The 20234-nt window shown below is 35.2% G+C and overlaps 2 protein-coding genes across 3 annotated transcripts in view; both read left to right on the forward strand.

Moving 5' to 3' along the window:
- The window catches only part of LOC140224989 (venom protease-like), a 140546-nt gene that overhangs the window by 34799 nt on the left and 85513 nt on the right, over positions 1-20234 (forward strand). The window lies entirely within an intron of this gene.
- Positions 1387-19344, forward strand: LOC140224987 (DNA-directed RNA polymerase III subunit RPC2-like). The gene is made up of 19 exons (XM_072302265.1): positions 1387-1531; positions 2002-2169; positions 2813-2964; positions 3948-4062; positions 4899-5084; positions 5391-5504; positions 6479-6679; positions 7431-7593; positions 8683-8836; positions 9374-9474; positions 10806-11006; positions 12043-12252; positions 12985-13166; positions 14038-14281; positions 15189-15353; positions 16763-16893; positions 17338-17501; positions 18862-18951; positions 19126-19344. The coding sequence occupies exons 1-19, from the start codon at positions 1409-1411 to the stop codon at positions 19253-19255; spliced, it is 2994 nt and encodes a 997-aa protein (XP_072158366.1). The 5' UTR covers positions 1387-1408; the 3' UTR covers positions 19256-19344.

The raw sequence follows: 20234 nt of genomic DNA on the forward strand, positions 1-20234 counted from the left end.
GATCCATTATATTGTTAGTCTTGTACAAATAGTTAGGTACTTTAGCACTTTTGACCATACCTTTTTTTTCTTTTTTTTTCTTTTTTTTTCTTTTTTTCTTTCTATTTTTATTTCTATTTCTTTTTCTATTCTATTTCAAAGTGCGGGATTAATTTTGAGTTAATTAAAAGTTAAGTAATATTGTAAAAAGACCTCTAATAGGTCTGCACAATTAATTGTATATACATATTGTAATAAACTGAATAAAAAAAAAAATAAAAAAAAAAATTACAGCTCATCTTGAAATTCAGGCTCTACTCTGTGGTACAACAGTCATTCAGGAATCCTCGACTTTTGCACACTGATTGAATCATGTCAAAAATGAGGCCAGAATTGGAAAAAGAAGCAGCCGTTTGTCAATTCAAGAATCATTCTGAAAATCTCTTTCAACACATAAAACTTTTTCTAACGATGGACTAACGATGTTCGTTGTTGAAAGATATCTCCAACCAAAGCATGACTTGATCTGCTGGGAATGATTGGAAATCACGTGCGTTACTGAGGAGACTACAAACAGGCTCACTAAAACCATTGTTGTCTACAGCATACTTAATGAAGTATTTTGTCAAATTGTGGTATAAAAATATCATCTTAGCTTAATTATTATGGAAAGCTATTATTTTGGAGTTGTAAAACAAAGATTAAGAATTTGCGTGTTAACCAGAGCACTATGAGTTTCGACTTTTTGGTGATCTCAGTCTTGAAACTCTAAAATTACCATCTGTCTAATTACAGTTGGACGTATTTATGCGAAAAGGAACTATGTGCAAGTGGAAAGATGGGGTCTGCTAGTTAGTTGAGGTCCATAAGAATGAATGGGGATTTTAAAGCGCCAGTGACGTCAGCGGCGACGACCGAGAGCGAGAGCAACGAGGAACTCGGTAGTGGGACTCTTTAACTCATGAGCCCTGTCCACGCTGCTCTTGTCGCATGCCCACGGCTCATGAGTTAGCGCTCAGTTCCTTTTGATTTAATAGAAAATCCAGCTTTTCCATTTTGTCAAAAGGAGCTATATCCACTTTTACATTGTTTCTTATGGAGCTCACAAAGAGCATACCCCATCTTTCCACTTGGATATAGTTCCTTTTCGCATAAATACGTCCAGTTAACTTCCTCCAAGTCAAACTGCCCAGGGACCAGACTGTTAATTCCACTTACAGAGAAATTCCACTTGGGGGGCTACTTGTTTGACAGGAATGAAAAATTCGACGGATCTTATAAAAGTTTGACCTGAGGAAAATTCCACTTAAAGAGCATTTGACTTAGAGGAAATTCACTGAACTATTTTGATGGTGACTCCAGTGGAAACAATACCTTTTTGTTCCCTAGTTGTCTGTTCCCATCATTCCCTCATTCTTTTTTTTCCAGAATGCCAATAATGCTGAGAAGTTCCAACTGCGTCCTCACAGGAAAAACCGAATTCGAACTCTCGAAAATGAATGAATGTCCACACGATCCTGGCGGTTATTTTGTTGTTCGTGGTACAGAAAAGGTTATAATTTACTTTTCTAATTTGATGACAAACTTTCTAATTAGATGACAAACTCTCTAATTTGATGACAAACTTTCTAATTTAATGACAAACTTTCTAATTTGTTACTTTAAGTCTTACATTTTTGGGTGAAATTAAATTCACAATTTTTCTTTTGTGAGCAATTTTACTGCATGTCCATTAAGTTTTACAACCTAAAAAAACCCGTAACTACATAACTCTCTGACTTTTTCATTAATGAGTCAGTAGTTAGTTAAGCCGTGGAGTAATTGGCTTGCCAACTGTTGTTTTCTATAGTTTTTGGCACAAGGAAAATCATAAGTATGTTGAAATCTTTAAAAATAAAACCTGTTCTACGGAGGAATAACATTTGCTTTCGCCATTTGTTCCCCAAATATTTAGTTGATGACAAGGGGTCGTATTGTTTTATCAGAATAAATTCTCAAAGGTTTCATTTTATTTTGCTACAGGTTATTTTGATTCAAGAGCAAATTACCCAGAATCGAATCCTGGTTGAAAAAGATCGCAAAGGTGGCGTCATGTGTCAAGTCACGAGTAGTACTCATGATAAGAAATCTCGAACCACAGTTATTATGAAAAGGAATAAATATTATGTCGGTCATAACGCACTGCAAGATGTAAGTATGATTTCAATTTTACCTGGAGGTAATTGTTGATAGCCACGTAGATGCCATCCATCCAGTACTGATGCTTCTGCATTCAGACTCTACCTTGATATTATTAAGCAGCTTAAGTCTTTTTGTAAAGTATAAAAATTTCTAATTTTCTTAATGCTCTCGTTTTTCTAAAGCCAAATTTGTCAGAAAAAGGGGGGTTCTATAAATACACCCATAATTAGTGGTGTCTTATTGATTTTCGGTAAGCTATTGAAACAGTTTCAGTTAAAAGAAGTAATGATAAGAAAACTTACTCATAGCTATAGGAGTTTTTGGAGCCAACAAATCTGAACTGTTTTCTTGTATACCTACCAATTGCTAAGGTGCGAATCTAGATCTCCATTCTTAAATTCTTCTGCTCCTATTTTAAATTTTTTGGAGAGAAACCTGCCATCTTAAAAGCTTGAATTTTACACCAAATATTCTGTCAACAGAAAAGAAAAGTCAAGGAAGTTTTCAAGAAATTATATTGACAAGTTTTCCATAAAAAAATAAAATATAACATGAAGTCGTACCGCGGTTGCAGCAATTGCAGTTCTCTGTAGAAATATGATTATTGTCGCCTAAACAAATTTAAATTTTAGTATTCACTCCTATTTTTCAGGATATTCCAATAATGGTAGTCTTCAAAGCAATGGGTTTTGAAAGCGACCAGTTGATTGTCCAAATGATAGGATCAGAACCGCTAATAATGTCTCGCCTCCTGCATTCTTTGGTTGAGTGCGAAGATGTTTGTACCCAATTACAAGCTTTAAAGTGAGTATGTTTTTGTTTATTGAAAGTCTGCATATTGCATCTATTTTAATAGACAACTAATAACAATTAAGCTTAGATGCATGGAATATTTTTTTATCACCTTAAAACAATAACTATGTTGACATACCACTAATGTGCATTGCATTTCAGCCAAACGCCATCTTCAGAACCATAGGTTTTGAACAAATATTACAAGACAGTAAAAGATCAATAAAAGAATGAAACAGGGAAAAACACCAATTTAGTTTACGGATTACCACCTTATGCAATGTATAACTAGGAAATCCAGCAGTTGAAAAAGCAAGTAGAGCAGACCTTAGTAGGCTTTCAAATAAACAAACTAATAGGGATGCGGTTTTTACAGAGGTGATAAACAAAGTAGAGATAAGCATGAGACATTGGCATGTCAACGGTGTTATTACTTTTATGCAATAAAAAATATTCCATGCATCTAGGCTTAATTGTTATTAGTTCAGTACTTTTTCCTTCCAGTGATCAGGATGCTTACACGACTGGAAAGCCAAGAAACCTCAATAATATCACTTACCAGGATAAAAAATTTATGACCAAAGAATTTCTCCAGGAAGACCTGATCTCTCATTATTTTCTTTCTCTTTGCCATGGTTCATATGAAAGTCTAACTGAAAAATTTCGACTTTGAAAAGGAAAAATCCAAATTTTTGAAGCAGCTCGAAACTATCGATGAGAACTGTTCTTTTTCAGTTCTTGTTGGTGGATCAATAATGAAAAATGTAAAGTAATACCTGTTGTTTTGGTGTAGGAAATGTCAGGCCGGCACCAGTTTTTTGCTCGTATTCCATCAATTCAGGAAGCTTCTTTCTTTCCTGAACTGAGTGTAGAAAATATTGCTCTTACTATTAAGTACGTTTCGATTCTGCTCTTACACTGATTGCATGGTTTCGTGTGAGTATTCTAAATCTAATGTCTCACTGCTTTACTTGCCTTTTTTGTTTATCCCTCAGTTTTATCGGGAAGAAAATGAGACAGAAACGATTTTTTTCGGCCGGCAGCAAACCAAAATCCCCAGTTGACGATGCCCGTGATCTTCTCGCAACCACTGTTCTAGCTCATGTACCTGTAAGTAAATTCTTCGCTTTCTCTCCCTACCTTTCTTTCTGTTGAGCCCATTTGCCAAAACATTTTCTCCTAGTAGTACAATTATACACTTAGTTGTTCCGTTTCAACAAGCAGTAAGTCTGGCAAAAGAAAATAATAATTTGCTGATGAAAATTATGTTATTCCAGATTTTTGAGCGAATGATGTTCCTCTTTTTCTCATTTAACACTCTCTATTTACTTACAGAACTTTTTGGTGAATCAAGGAGGTAAATTTTTTATTTTTATTTTGAGTGTTAAGTTTAATAAAATTACATTGAGTCGCATGACTCATGAAAAAATTAACCTGATGTATCAAAAATGAAGATGGAGTTTTTGAGGTCAGAGAATTTTAAAAGTTTACTTTAAAACATTTTTTTACCAAGGTCTCCAAGGCTTTAAGTCGCTCCATAATTGAGAGGCTCAGAGGACAAGGCGCATAAGTGCAGTTTTCGAAAAAAATTGAGATATTTGTGAATTCAACTTAATCTAGGTTTGAAATAAATTCTGTGAAAAATTCACTGGTAAAATTCAATTTTTAAGCATCAAAATGTGAGTTCGAACTTTCTTTCTATCACAAGGCTGCATATAATTTTGAAACTTTAAACCTGTTTTTCCCGAAGCAAAAACTGCAGTTATGCGCCTTGTCCCAAGCCCCTCAATTTATCGGACTTCTCCAACCCTCCAATGAATTGCTCTAATCAAACCTAAGTCATTCTTCAATTTATCTCTCTCCTTCAGTGCCTTCATTTTTTATGACTCTCTAAGCCACAAGCTTGCTAAAATTATCTATTTCTGTTTTTTTCTGCCTTGTTCCAGGTAGAAAATTTCAACTTCAAAGGAAAAGCAATGTACCTAGCTCTGATGATTCGGCGCGTGATTCAAGCCCAAGATGATCCGGAAATGTTGGACGATCGAGATTACTACGGAAACAAGAGGCTGGAGTTAGCAGGTTCATTGCTTGCACTCATGTTTGAAGATGCTTTCAAGCGATTCAATAGTGAAGTAAGTTAATTTATTGAAAAATCCAAGGCGAAAGGTAACATGCTACAAACTCTCACTTTCGTCGAAATTTTTTAGACTACAAACATGTCTCTTACAGTCTCTAAATCATTTTTGTTGTTGGATATCATGAAGTAGCATAAGTTGTCGATCCTCTAAGGGAAAGGTGTATCTCTATTTCCACCGTGTGTCAGAGTTTTTTTCTTGTTTATGGCGGAATTGAATCCTTCGATGATTCTTGAAATCAAAACATTTAGTCCACAGTTGTTTTTTACTTTAGTGTCTAATATTCCTCTGTGTTGGTTTCAGTTGAAAACAATTGCCGACAAAATCATTCCTAAAATAAAAGCCGCTCAGTTTGATGTTGTCAAACACATGCGTCAAGATCTGATAACAAATCAACTTACTCTTGCTATTTTGACCGTAAGTATCTTCTTTGAATTAATATTTCCCTCTTTGTCTTAAGCTCTCAGAATATGTCATTTTAAAATCCCCTCTGTATCACTTATTCAGGACAATTTCTAGTTTTCACCAGAATACGTAGCCACAAATCTTGTTTATTTCCCTCTCACGTCTTATTACAATTTTTTCTCATTGTTTTGAGTCGCTGAAATGATCCTTCTACAGGACAGAGCTTTCGTCTCTTAATGTCAATCTTTCAATTTTTTCGTTTTAGGAGACACTTTAGGTTGAGATTGAGATGATAGCACATTTTTTCCATCAGGATTCTTGACAATCTGAAAACTGCCTAGTTATACTTGAACTTTCTCTTGAATTCTTGAGCCCTTGCATTTTGGAAAATCGTTTACATGTACCTAGAAATCTTTAAAGTTCACATTGTCACGGTTTCTTGAGTCCATTCAGAATATTGTCTTATTTCCTTTACTGGTCCAATGGCGCTTTTAACCTTTTGCCTGCCATGGTGTTTTGGGTACATATTTACCTCACGCCACCGAGAAAAAGAAACAAAAAAACAAAAGTTCTGGTGCATTCTCCTGCTGGGATCATGTTGGTAGTGAGCCATGAGCATATACACGGTGGAAACAACCACTGACCCTACCGAAGAGGTCAATGTGAGCGCCCACATTGCAATTGGAACAACGGGTAAAACGCTTGCAAAACCCTTCAATGTTGGTCCAGGCAATACTACACAAGGCTTCAAGGTATGGCAGGTAACGTGCTGATACAAATTTTTGCCGTTTTAGTTTTTACGAATCAGTATCCGAGAAGAACCGTAGAAAAAGATAGTTTCATTTTTCAGTTCTCAAAGGCTTTTGAAACTTTGTTAGATCTCTCCAATTTTACTCATTTGAAAAGTCCTTGAATTTGGTTTTGAAAAACTGTAAACCTTGCCTACTTTAAGGATAAATCTATGAACCTTTCATCTGAAATTCCAGGGTAACTGGACCATCAGAAGGTTCAAAATGGAAAGGCACGGTGTGACTCAAGTTCTGTCGAGACTGTCGTACATATCAGCTCTAGGAATGATGACTCGAGTCAACTCTCAATTTGAGAAAACGCGGAAAGTGTCTGGACCGAGATCGCTTCAGCCCTCTCAGTGGGGCATGCTTTGTCCGTCCGATACGCCTGAAGGAGAGGTTTGTACAAAATTCATGGCTTACCCTATTTATCTGCGCAATTAGTTATTCTGAGCAAGTTTGTTGATATGAAAGATCAGATTATAAATGTGATTTTAGATACGTCGTGATCCTTCATGTAGTTTTCCATCTTTTGAAAAATTTAAACTTTGCTAAACACTATCGTTGTAGTCACAATTGTGCACCATCTCTTGTACCATGGAAATCCAGTGGTCAAATGATAATATAGATCAGATAAATTATTCACATAAGGATTCGTAGCTTGCAAATACAGGTGTAAATGTAGAGGAAATGTATCTACCAAAACAGGAAGAACAGTCTTTGAGGTCTTTTTTCAATCAGGAAAAATGTTCACAATTTTAACAATGCCTGATACTGTTTAGGATGTTTTGAACTTAGATTTTTCATTCGCAAGGTTAGCACCTGTTTATATCACACAACTTTATAAAACTGTGTGTACCAACAAGATGGAGGATTATGCAATCATGGTACATAGTGAACTAAAAAATTACAGCAGATATCCTCAAAAGAAATTCCTTTTCCTTTTCATCCGTAATACTTTCCGGATACGATCCGAAGACTTATTATTAGTCAAATCTGAAAGTTCTAATTTAAAATGTGTATTAAAAACCTTGGTAAAAAGCAGGTCTTATACATCATAGCCCTCGAAAGCATATTGTTGAAAATTTATTTTTAGATCAAAGCTTGTTTTGGTTTGTTTTTGTTTCTTGAATGATCCTGGCTTTTTCAGGCTTGCGGTCTTGTGAAGAACCTTGCGTTGATGACCCACATTACGACTGAATCTGAGGAAGGCCCCCTTGCACAAATCGCTCACAATATAGGCGTAGAAAGCATCAGTTTGATAAGTGGGGATGAAGTTTACAAACCCGGTGTCTTCATTGTATTTTTAAATGGTACGTGAAAAGGATTTAAGTATTTTATTTGAAATGATAGTAATTCACATTTGATGAACAAAGATTGTGTTTCAAGTTCAGAAAACAAGAACTGGTTAAAAGTCTAAAATATAAAAATATATTTATAATTGCTTTTAAGTTTTAATGTGCTAAGTGTCAAGCGTGAAACCTGCCGGAAGATGTCTCTCATGTGAGACGAAACGTCGCAGTTTAAAAAATAAAAATGAATTACTACTTGGCTGCAAGCTGGAAGTAAGGTAAATTTTATAAAATATAAATGTAAGGCGAGGGAGGAAAACCAGTGGATTTGTCGAGATGATAAAAATTCTCATGAAAAATGTAATCACCAACTTAAAAGTTCTAGTTTCGAACGCGTTTTATTGGCGTTCTCTACCTGGCCATCAGCAACGAAATTGAAACTTTTAATGCACAAGAGTGATTATATTTTGCAGAGTATTTTTTATCATCTTGACGGTTTTAAATGGCTGTAACAAGTTGGTTTTGATGTTTGGTGATTCTCAGAGCCCCTCTTTGAGACTAACTTTCCCCTCAATAATCGTTCCATTCATTTTTCTAACAGAATTTGCCACTAGACAATGAATGAGATGAAGCTTAACACATTATGTTTCCTCTTCAAAATTTAACAAGGTAAACAAATAGTCGACGGAATATCTGAAAAACAACTCCTAAATAAGATATAAGCGTTTAAATTGGTTAAACAGTAAAAATACTAATTACGATATTTGCTTAATTTCATTTCCATTTGATCTGTATTTGAAATACTTGTTAATATGCCATTCAGAAGTCAATTTCCCAACATTCCGTTGCGTGTATCGTTTTGGGTGTAAGATTTTAAAAAGAAAACCATTAAAATTTTATTCTAGTTGAGTCTTTGTCTTGTGGCCCATTTCTTTGACGAGGTCCCAGAACCCTTGTCCACCCCTAGAACAGGAAAAATCATTGAAAAAACCGTCATGCCCAAGATTTCCTCATTCCCTTTTACCTTTGGGCATCAAAAACCTTTAGAAGCAACACGTACCACTTATTTTTCACATTTTATTTGGCTCATCCCCCTATTGTCTTTTGCAGGTAACTTATTAGGAATAACTGTGAATCACGAGCGGCTAGTGAATATTTTGAGGATGCTGAGAAGATGCGGACGTATATCTGAATTCGTCTCCTTGTATGTGCACCATAGGCATCACTGCGTCTACATCAGTTGTGATGGAGGCAGACTTTGCAGGTGTGATATTTTAAACTGGAATGTTCTTATCTTATTTGTTATCCACGAGTTTAGTTAAATCATCATTTGCACGGTCTGAAAAGATTTTAAGATCCATTAGGATTTTTGATATTTTTGGGTTTGATGTTGAGATTCTCATCAGGGCTTTGCAATTGCTGGATTTTTGGAAGATGCTTCAAAAGTTCTTGAATTTTTCTTTTCACCGTACTGTGAGTGGTAAATGCTCGCTGATTTGAATAATAATGAAGCGTTAATTGTTAGCCTCAGTTTCTGATCGCCACCAACAATTGTGCTTCCCTAGAACAGTAGACCTTCAATCTTCAAAAACAGATGAAACATGATACAATTGGAAGTAGAAATTTGCAGGCTTTTGTCGTGTCTTAATTTATACATTTTTATTCAGATAAAATGTGGTTTGTTTATTATAAAGTAGCAAAAAAGTATATCTTGCTTTTGGTTCTCAACGCTCATTTCTCGCCTTTAATAATTATTTAGGATCTTGTCTCAATTTGTTCTTTTACTGTTTTTGAATTCCAGACCGTATATTATTGTAGAAGATGGGAGACCTCTAGTCACTTCGGAACATCTTAATGAGCTAGATCAGGGTATCAGAAGGTTTCAGGATTTCCTGAATGATGGTATGACTTCATCTTATTAATCCAAAATAAATCGTTTGTCAGCGTCTAATTGCATGTATAGAATTTTGAAGAAGCTCAATGATCTGTCATCATAAATGTGAGATAGGAAGCTGGAATCACAAGGATTGAAAAAAATTAAAGGCTCAGTGAAAGTTGTACACTGGGATGCCTAGTTGAAAACTCATGAACTGCAAAATAGTATCTGTTACATAAAACCGTAAAGGTATGAATGTTGGAATCAGAACTTTACAGTGCTTGAAAATCCGGAGTTGTAAGAGGATTTTATGAAAAATACTGGAGGATTTTATGAAACATACTGGAGGATTTTATGAAAAATACTGGAGTATTTTTCTTTTCCCTCCAAGTTATCACATGAGTCAGAAGAAGGATCTTGGGAAATGACCACTAAACATGGTCCAAACTAGATGAAAACGTTACACGTTTTTCCTTCAAAATTTCATGTAGAAAGCAAAGTACACAACGGGAACTTCGGAAATCAACTCCTAAACGAGACATTGACAAGTAATTTTCAATGTAGATAAAATTGAGATTGGATAGTACAAATGATGTTACTTGTATTTTTACCTTTAAAGCAATGTCAATTGTTAACACTTGTGTCTTGTTTAGGAGTTGATGTTCGGACTTCCCGTTGTGATTTATTTTCCCACTAAAATTTTGAAGAGAAAGTATCTTGCGTAGTGCTTCACTTCACACCTTATTTAGTCTAAATAATGTGATAACTTGATGACCTTGTTTAGTATGTATTCCAGTATATTTTTGATGATGAAAGCGACATTTTAGAGCCAGTTTTCTAGTCATTGGTAGAAACTGAAACTTTAGAAACTTCGGTAGAAACTTTTTTTTTTTTTTTGTGTGTGTGTGTGTGTTATCAGATTGATGATCGGAAATGTAGGAAACTTTCATCAATTTTGTCAGAGAAAACGAGGAGAAATTGTGGAGTTTGTCTGTTTTTAAGAATTTGAAACCTTGTTACATAAGATACTAATGGTGTAAATCAACTATAAAATCATGCAGAAAGGAGGGGAGACATTATCAGCTCCAATCTGAAGAAAACTTGGCTCTGTAGCAAACAGTTCTAAGAAAAAAGCACTAATGGCTCTTCTTAACTCCCAAACTAAAGCTCTCACAAATTTCATTGATGCCTTTCCCGGCCCTTTTATTGGTCAGCGGTAAAAGTCAGGTTAATCGATGAGTCTCTTTGAAGCCTCTAGTTTGTACGTCAAAAAGAACCTTGACTGGATGATTAAGCCAGAGTTACCACTTCAAAATGTATTAATTAATTTGGTTTACATGTTTTCTTTTCATTGTAGGTCTAATAGAGTTCCTGGATGTAAATGAAGAAAACAACAGCATGATAGCCCTAGATGAGAAAAACATTACAATAAGTACAACTCACATGGAAATAGCTTCTTTTACTTTATTGGGTGTCTGCGCTGGTCTCATACCATTCCCTCACCATAATCAAAGTCCTAGAAATACGTATCAGTGTGCTATGGGTAAACAAGCAATGGGTGAGTGTGATTCCATCTTATTTCAATCTTATTATAACTCTATGTCTGTACCATACTAATCTCTCATGTAGAAAGGGCTGTTGTATAGCGGAGTGTTCAAAATATCTCTGATTCCAATAGTTATCACTTAAGATGATCCGAGGCGTTTTGCCAAATTCGATAACTCCCCAAAACTTCGCAAACCTCGACAAATTCACTTTTCAATAGTAGACCAGGCTTGGAATATCAAAAAATTGGCGCTGGCTAAATTTCAATATTATTTGATCTGTTCTATATGACCTTCTAAGGACAATAACTGTTAAAATCGAACTTTCCATGTAGCAATGTTGAGAAAAGCGAGGCTGAATAGTGAATTTTTCCCGATTGTTACATGCATTTTCTCATGGAAATGTGTGCCTGTGGTTTTGTCTGTGTGTGTGTGTGGATGCTGCGCCGCATGTTTCTATCATTCAGAAGAATTGGATTCTTTTTGTCTGTTTTATCGTGAACACTGAGAAGACAAAAATTCTCCTTGATCACAAATTAGATGTTGCAAAATTTCTACTGGATAATGTGTTGAACATTTTTCAGCCTCGCTTTTCTCAGGATTTGCTCGTAGAAAGTGCAATTTTAAAAGCTCATTGTGCTCAGGATGTAGTAAGGAACATCATATCAAAAATATCTAAATTTAGTTCGCGCTAAATTTTTTGGTATTCCATGCGTAGTCTTTTTGATCAAATTTGCGGTCCTCTCTTCTCTTGCTCTTTCTTTTCTTTGCATTCTTGGAACATCAAGATACAATCTAACTCGTTGCGATCTACAACCACCTAAAAGATCATTCAAGATTGGACAATTATCTGACTTAGTTGTTATCTAAATTAAAGGGAATCGTATACAGTGTTTTTAAGAAAAAAATGAGTTAAAGAAAGCGTAGGCCAAAAATCTTACTTCAAGAGCGTCCAAATCAGTGAGGCTTTTACTGTAATAAGTTCCACAGTTGATCTAAAAAGTACTTTTTATTGAGTCAAAATGTTTTGCTGATGTCCTCAATTTTCAGGTGCTGTATCTTACAATCAGTTGAATAGAATAGACACACTTTTGTACAATCTAGTTTACCCTCAGACACCGATGGTGAAAACACGTACCATTGAACTTATCAACTATGATAAATTGCCTGCTGGTCAAAATGCGACCGTCGCAGTTATGAGTTATTCAGGCTATGATATTGAAGATGCCATCATCATGAACAAAGCATCTTTAGATCGTGGTAAGCCATTCTATTGATTTTTATTCAAATATATATATTTGTAAATTTTTTTAAAATTATTTCTACATATTAACATTTCAACCATTATGCCAGAGCAGGACCCCAACAAATTGATCATGAATAGCAGTGCGAATAATTGAAGAACAGGATTGACTCTAGGATTAGAGTAGAAATGTTTCCAAGCGAGTTTTTGATGATACCAGCACAATATATAGTAAACAAGAGAGTGCAGGTCGTTTAACAAGGAAAACCTTGAAAAATGCTGGAATTTTCGAGACCCTAAGAACCTAGAAAGTTCTGGGACATATCAGTAATAGTGGTTGAAAACTTCTAACCCCTGACTGTCCTCATGGTTTTAATGCTGAGTTCTGTCTTATTTTTTCAACCAAAGTAAAATTATGACAAAAATGTGTAGGGAACGCCTAGGGAATTAGAATTTTTGGAAGCAAGTGATGAAATTTTGACTATGTTTTTGGAGCGGTTTAACAATCCACAGCCTGTAGCTGATTAAATGACATAAACGATACACTATCAAATTTTTCAGACTAATTTTTGCATAGTATTTTTTTTTTTTTTTTTTCATTGTGTTGTTCAAAATAGTAATGGTGGTGACATGAAATTGTTGCCGCGTTTAAAAACAGCACTCTCTTTGTAACTATTTGAGTCTTTTAAGTGAAGGTTTAATGAAATGTTATTTTCATGTACTAAAAATAGTCTATGCTTCATTTCCAGGATTTGGGCGGTGTTTAGTTTACAGGAATGCCAAATGCTCTCTAAAACACTATCCCAATCAAACTTTTGATAGAATATTAGGACCCCTAATGGATGCTGAAACCAAAAAACCTCCATACAAACATGAAATCCTCGATGGTGATGGTATTGCAGCAATAGGTCAACAGGTCAAAGAACGCCAGGTAATTTGCATAATCAGAGCTACTTCCAATGAGGCACATAGAATAACATCTATCCTTTTAGACGTGGGATGGTAGAATAATGCTGGGGTCACATAATTCTGCAAGAAAATCAATGCCTAAAATTTTCAGTTAGAATAAAAAATATGATGTCTGTGATGAACTTACAGTTCAGACCACGTTTTTCAGTTTCTTTTTCTTGTCTTTTATATTTATTTTTATCTGTTATGTTTATTAAATCTTCCTCTGAAAGGAACCATAATTACTTCAAAAACCAAATGCAAAATTCCATTCCTGGGTTTTAATTGGCTAGAAGTTGGGCTGTCCTAACCTGCAAGGAACTTACTTTTCATGAGGCTTGATGAGAAAGTATTAAAATTAATCGCAAGAAGTGTTCTCTCAGTTGAATTACCACCATGTTTTCAAATGAAGGATAAAAAACCCCGCAAAAAATACCTAAATTTTGGGTGAGCAAGGCAGAAAATGAAATTATTTAAAAGGCCTGGATGTTTTGAGGTCCCAACAACCCCATTATCCACCGAATAAAAAGAAAATAAATTTTAAGAAAGGATCAAAAACTAAAACCTACATGTCATAGCTGGGGACAAACGGTTTAATTTTGTATACCCTGCTGTAATATGTACCTTTTAACTTTTGCTCCGTTTTTTATTTGTCTTTCTTTTATTTTTATACGGTTCATAATTGGCACCCCGAAACGTCCTGTTTTTTAAGGCATCGAATTTTTAGCCTTGATTACCCATACTTTGTTTTTTTTTTATCTTTGCCCTATTTTCGGCTCTTGCGTTTTTCATTACCAAATTAAATTGCATTATGTTATGATTTTTTTTTTTTTTTTTTTTTTTTTTTTTTTCAGATCTTAGTAAACAAATCAATGCCTCTGTTGAATGTTGCAAGTCCAGGAACACCTCAGGCCACGTTACCCGAATACAAGGAAGTCCCAGTCTCCTACCGAACTTCCGCTCCTAGCTATGTTGAAAAAGTCATGGTATCCTCAAATCACGATGATGCTTTCCTAATTAAACTCTCACTACGGCAAACCAGGAGACCTGAAGTTGGCGATAAGTTCAGTAGCCGTCATGGACAGAAGGGTGTTGTAGGTACGACTATTCAAGAATACCCATTGAGGATTTAAATGCGGATCTTTTCTTCCAACTCGATAAAAATTGCTCTCCTCGCTTTTTGTTTGGAATGGCTTTTCCTTCGCCCTTTGAGATTTCTTCCTCCGTGCACACTGCACAGCCACTTTGATCAAAATAACTGTGAAGCTGCAAGGACACCTATCTCGTTTGCAGTGTTTTAAAAGCTCTGCTTCCATTTTATTTTATACAAGGAGATTGAACAAACACTATTGGTTGAAATTTTCACAGAATATTCTTAACACAGAGGAAAAAAAATCAGGAGAGTTTTAAAATATTGAAATTGAGCACTTTTCCATTCAAAAAGCAAAGTATGATACGAAGACTGCAATGACGTAAGTCAAGATACACGCTCTTGCAATTTCACCCTCAGAAAATCATGGTTGCTCGGATCGCGTTTAGCAGGAAGGAATCAGCTATTGCCAAATTTAACTGGGCCATTTAATTTTTCAAAAAAGAACGTTTGTACGGATTCCTTTGAAAACTTTAAGAAATTTCCTTTGTACTATGCTAAAAATTCACTGAAATTTGCACCAAAATCCGCATAACTGTTTCATGTAAAAAATTAATTGCCCAGTTAAATTTGGCAATAGCTAATAAGGCTTGGTTCCTTTCTGCTTAACGCAGTCCACTTCATGTACCACTACGCAGTAGTATTCAAGTTTCTTCTTTTCAAAAATGAATTGTTGCTCCTGTGACATGAAGTTGTATTTCCATTTTGCACATAAGCCCTAGAGAGCATGAACTTAAATTGACATGGAAATGGAGATATGGTACCCCCATGTTGGAGAAGCGATAAAATATGTTTCATTTCAGTGTTTTACTTTCTCCTCCGGCTCTAACATAATTTTTTGTCGATTCTATTCAGGTTTAATAGTCGAACAAGAAGATATGCCATTCAACGATCAAGGCATTTGTCCAGATATGATCATGAATCCTCACGGGTTTCCGTCCAGAATGACTGTCGGCAAGTTAATCGAACTTCTAGCCGGGAAAGCTGGTCTCATGACCGGCACGTATAAATACGGCACAGGTAAGCTTTTTTTTTGGTAGATATCAAACAACTGACGGTGGAAACCGGAAATACCAAGAAATTTGACGTAATCAGGAAAATAGTCGTAGATCAGGAAATTATGAATGCTCTAAGTCGCATTTTTCAACTGTATATAGTTTGGCACGTGCTAAAGTGACATGTTTTTTTCGATTTATTGAATTCGTTGACTTGTAGAATCGAACGAGTGTCAATTTATCGACGGAAAAAATCAGGAAATTTCATTTACAATATTAGGAAAATTCAAAATGAAACTTTAACAGACATTCTGATTGAATTTCATCAGAATTTTGTGGTCAGTTTTCATGTAGAATTAATTTTGGCATAAAATTGACCAAACGTAAAGATAGCTGGCACCCCGTTCCCACCGAAAATATGAATAATAAGTTGGGTTTTGAGAGCCATTACTATGTACATGGTATAGAATCTCACATTCATGTTCCGTGTTCGATAATCGGAGCTTATGGTCTGTATGAACCACTGAACAGGGAAGCAAGTAGAATTTAATCAATGAACAGAATTTGTATGTATTTCGTCGCTGTCTTGTTGGTCTGATAATTTTAGAATGACAATTGAGATTTCTCAAATCATTGGATTTAATCGAGACAACAACCATGTGTGTAGTGAAACTTGATCAAGAAATACAAAATTAAGAGTTCAAGATCTATAGGATGTTTCCGCATGTGAATTTCATGTAGAACATAATGAACGTATTTAAAAGGTGTAAATTCGAATTGTAAGTGAGAAATCAGCATTTATATTGCACATCAGAATAAGAAATTCAAAATTTCCACCTACTGCAAAACCAAAATCAACTTGTGTCAGTTCTACCATTGAAAACTAAATTATTTTGTTCTTGAATGAACAGAGATTAGTTCTATATACTTCCCATATCTTTCAAGATACAAAGCTTCTAAAATTGTCAGGAAAAATTTAAAATGCTGAAACCATTATTTAATTACGAAGCACATAGTCTTGTTTACTTGGGTAGACTTCGGCTTTTGTCAAGCCAGGAGTTTGAATTGACGAGTGCAAAATTGCTAATTATTCACCTAAAAGTCGAATTTGGAATTTTTTCATGCAACTATGTGCCTTATTTTACTGTTTCAATGAGAACATGTGCAGTGTCATGCTGAACTCCTAACCTTGACTTGTGGACTACTACGGTTTTCTGACTCGGAGCACATTTTCAGTGCTTCTAAAGCTTGATATTTAAGAATTGAATTTCATGCAAATGGTTCTAAGATACTTAATTCGCATCTGTCGGATCGTTGTATCCAATTCTTGAATCAAACTTGACAAAGTTCCATAGTCTTTGAACTTATTCGTGACAGTTATCAGAGACTTGTGCATCATTAACAATAGCAAATTTATTTTTGTCTGTTCTATAGCTTTTGGCGGTGCCAAAGTAGAAGATATATGTGATGAATTAATGGCCAACGGCTTCAACTATCTAGGAAAAGATGTTTTCTACTCAGGTATTACGGGCGAGCCACTCCAAGCATATATTTATTCAGGACCGGTAAGCATAAATTGTGTGCTTCTGTCAGTTTTTTTAAAAAAAAAAAAAAAAAAAAAAAAAACCACAGCATTGGCGCTTAAAACCTTTCAGAATCGTTTCTTCCCTTCCCTGTTTGCTTAATCTGATTTAGGGATTGTCAATTAAGTATGTAGGGCACTTATAAGAGGTAAGTTTAGTTATGCCTTGTGAGTACCTTAAAAAGAGGGTGGGAGGGAGAAGGGGTCAAAGGATCGGAAAAAATGACCTTTAATTTGTATATGGTCTCTATTTGTTTAGGTGTCGAGACAAAAAAAAAAAAAAAAAAAAAAATGAGTAGAAAGTTAAAACCTGTCATCTGAAGTCGACTCTTTATCCTGTACCAAGAATAAAATACATACTTACTGAAATAATTATTTTCAAAATTCTCTCTCTGATGCACTTGAATTTTTCCAATTCTCCCGGCAGATTTATTACCAGAAACTGAAGCACATGGTGCAGGACAAAATGCACGCAAGATCTCGTGGTCCTCGCGTTGTACTGACAAGACAGCCAACAGAAGGTCGCAGCAAGGATGGAGGACTCCGTCTCGGTGAAATGGAGAGAGACTGTCTTATCAGTTATGGTGCAAGGTGAGTTTTCTTTCCGTTAAATTCAGGTTTCAAAGTTTGTCTGTGTTTGTGAAGGTCTTGTCATGAAGCGGCGATTCTCAAAATTTGGCAACGCTAAATTGTATGCATATGAATTATTGTAAACGATCAACATCAATTGAAGCAGCCTGACTCAACTGCTTTGCCCAAAATGAATTATTTGTAACAGTTCTAAACAGAGAATAAGTAGTATCGCCAACTAAAGGATTGAGATGGCAATACTCTCCCGTATATAGGTACTCTATTGCCAACAGGGTAGAATTACCACTGTTCACACATTTACTTATATGAAAATCCATCGGAAAATAGCCATTTAACAAATCGCTGTACTAGACTTTCATCACCATCTTGGATATTATATTTTGATGGCAAAGTCCGAAACCATGTATCCCCGTTTGCAACGTTGCAGACTTCCTGTGCATACGTCATTTGGATGGCATTTAGCAAAAAGGGTACAGCGGGATTACAGTGTCGTAAAAATGTTGCTTCTTTATAATTATCTAAAAATTCACCAGAATAGCAAATAGCTTTGGCTTTCTACAAAAAACTTGTTAATTTTAAAGGAAAATAATTGTGTAAATTTTAATACTGTACATATATTAAGTAATTTTAAAAGAAAAGGAGAAGTTGTACGATTTTGAAAACACTGTAATCGCGCTGGTTCCTTTTTGCTGAATGCGATCCATTTATTCTTTGGAAAGTTACTCGATGTAGCTTCTTGAAAACCTCTTTGATTTTTTTTCTCTGTTAGCAGAATATTCTGCTTAAATTTCAAGCTATCAAGTTGGCTTGTTTCTCCGTTTTTTTTTTCTTTTTTATTAAAGAAAAATGTACGACTGCCCCTTACGGGGCATTAATTACATAGGAGTTAATTTGTGCTTAAAGCTAATCTTAGAACTAAAGTTATAAAATTTTGTTTTTAGTTTCTCCGTGAAAAAGTAAAATAGGAGTGTAAAGTAAAAAAAGCTAATCTTAGAACTAAAGTTATAAAATTTTGTTTTTAGTTTCTCCGTGAAAAAGTAAAATAGGAGTGGAAATGTTGAGACGCCGCAATAGAAATGCGTGGTTTCGCACTTTGGCCATCGATTTGTTTTGCACTTACTTCGAAAAATCAATGTTAAAAATACTGTTATTTTGTGTAAAGTGGCAACTTGACGTCAGGTTAATTTCGTTCTTACAATCCTAATTTTTTTTTTTTTTTTTTTTGTGAAAATGTGTAATGGGTTGTGGATATAAGCTCCCAAAATTTTGGGCCAACTCAGTGTACTTAATTTCTTGCAATTAGCACCTGATTTTTAAAAAAAATAATTTTACATACATTTTTTTGTTTGTTTTTTTGCAGTATGATGCTCCTGGAAAGACTGATGATTTCTAGTGATGTCTTTGATGTGGATGTATGCGGATCTTGTGGCAGATTGGCTTATTCTGGATGGTAAGTCTTAATCATGTTCTACCATTTATATTTCAAGTTGGTCTCAGAGTCTTACGAATCAGGTCTTCATTCTGTGAGTAAAAATAGTATGATACATTTCTTTTATAAGATCACCATGTTACATTTTTATCTTCGTCCCTAAAATTCTCTACTCTCTTCTTTTTTCGGTTACAGGTGTCATGGTTGCCAGAGCAGCGCTTCAGTGTCCCACATCAAACTTCCCTATTCCTGCAAACTACTATTTCAAGAGCTCCAATCAATGAACATCGTGCCAAAACTCACCTTGAAAAACTATTGTGATTAATTATTTAAGCTTAGGTATTTTAATTGTCTATTTTTTATGATGTTGGCCTTGTTTACCCTCTGGTAGAGTAAAGTGAATTTTTTTGTTAACTGTTGTTTTATTGTACTGTAGTAGATCCACGTACCGGTACATCCAGAATGGTCTATGCTGGGCTCGGCTGATCTTGCAGAGGGCGAACCAGCGTAACTGTGAAACAATGGGCGACTGGGCAAGATCTGAACTAGAGGAAAACGTTGCAAGTTTCCTCTTGAAAATCTTACGTAGAAAACGGTCAACGGGAAGTTGGGAAACCAACTCCTGAACGAGATATTAACAAGTATTACTAACACAGATCAAATGGAAGTTTTATTATTCAAATGACGTCATTTATATTTTAGCCATTTAACCACTGTTAAGCGTACACACCCACATCTCGTTTAGGAGGTTGATTTCCAGACTTCCCGATGTAAGATTCGTTTTCCTTGTAAAATTTTGAAAAGAAATCATGTTATGTAATGCTTTAGTTCATACCTTGTCCAGTTGCTCGTTAAGATGCTGGTATTTTTTCTGTCGTAATTTGTATGGAATGTTCCTGGTACTTGAGGTAGGGCGTACAGTTGAGTGCAGACACCAATTTTAGAGCTTATTTAGAAAATTTGAGTATTACTGTGAAGTGTATTCCATTTGGTTAAGCAGGAATAGAACTGTCTGACACATTTTTCTCAGGATTCCTACTGAAAGGATTGAAGTGACTCGAAAAAGGCGAAAATAATAACATGAAAACTTATAAAAATTATGTTTTAGCAAAGGATGGATTCTGCAATAAAAGCCTCCAATTGAACATATTTTCAGAGGAAAAAGTCTTTCTGTCGATGAATACTCTGGGTAAGCAGTTTATTTCATTTTTTTGCATTAAAGGTGGATTATCTATTTTCGTCGATAATTTTGCAATGCAACTAATGTTACCACTTTTCGCAGGGGGTGGGGGGGGGGGGCAGAT

Source organism: Bemisia tabaci, chromosome 7 (genome assembly GCF_918797505.1).
Source record: "Bemisia tabaci chromosome 7, PGI_BMITA_v3".
Lineage (NCBI taxonomy): Eukaryota > Metazoa > Arthropoda > Insecta > Hemiptera > Aleyrodidae > Bemisia > Bemisia tabaci.

What these genes read in the sequence shown, in the direction of transcription:
- LOC140224987 (XM_072302265.1), top strand. Translation starts at nt 1,409, where the DNA reads ATGCCAATAATGCTGAGAAGTTCCAACTGCGTCCTCACAGGAAAAACC. An exon ending in CCGATACGCCTGAAGGAGAG is followed by an intron (nt 6,680 to 7,430) that starts GTTTGTACAAAA and finishes TGGCTTTTTCAG; the next exon opens with GCTTGCGGTCTTGTGAAGAA. An exon ending in TCAGGATTTCCTGAATGATG is followed by an intron (nt 9,475 to 10,805) that starts GTATGACTTCAT and finishes TTTTCATTGTAG; the next exon opens with GTCTAATAGAGTTCCTGGAT.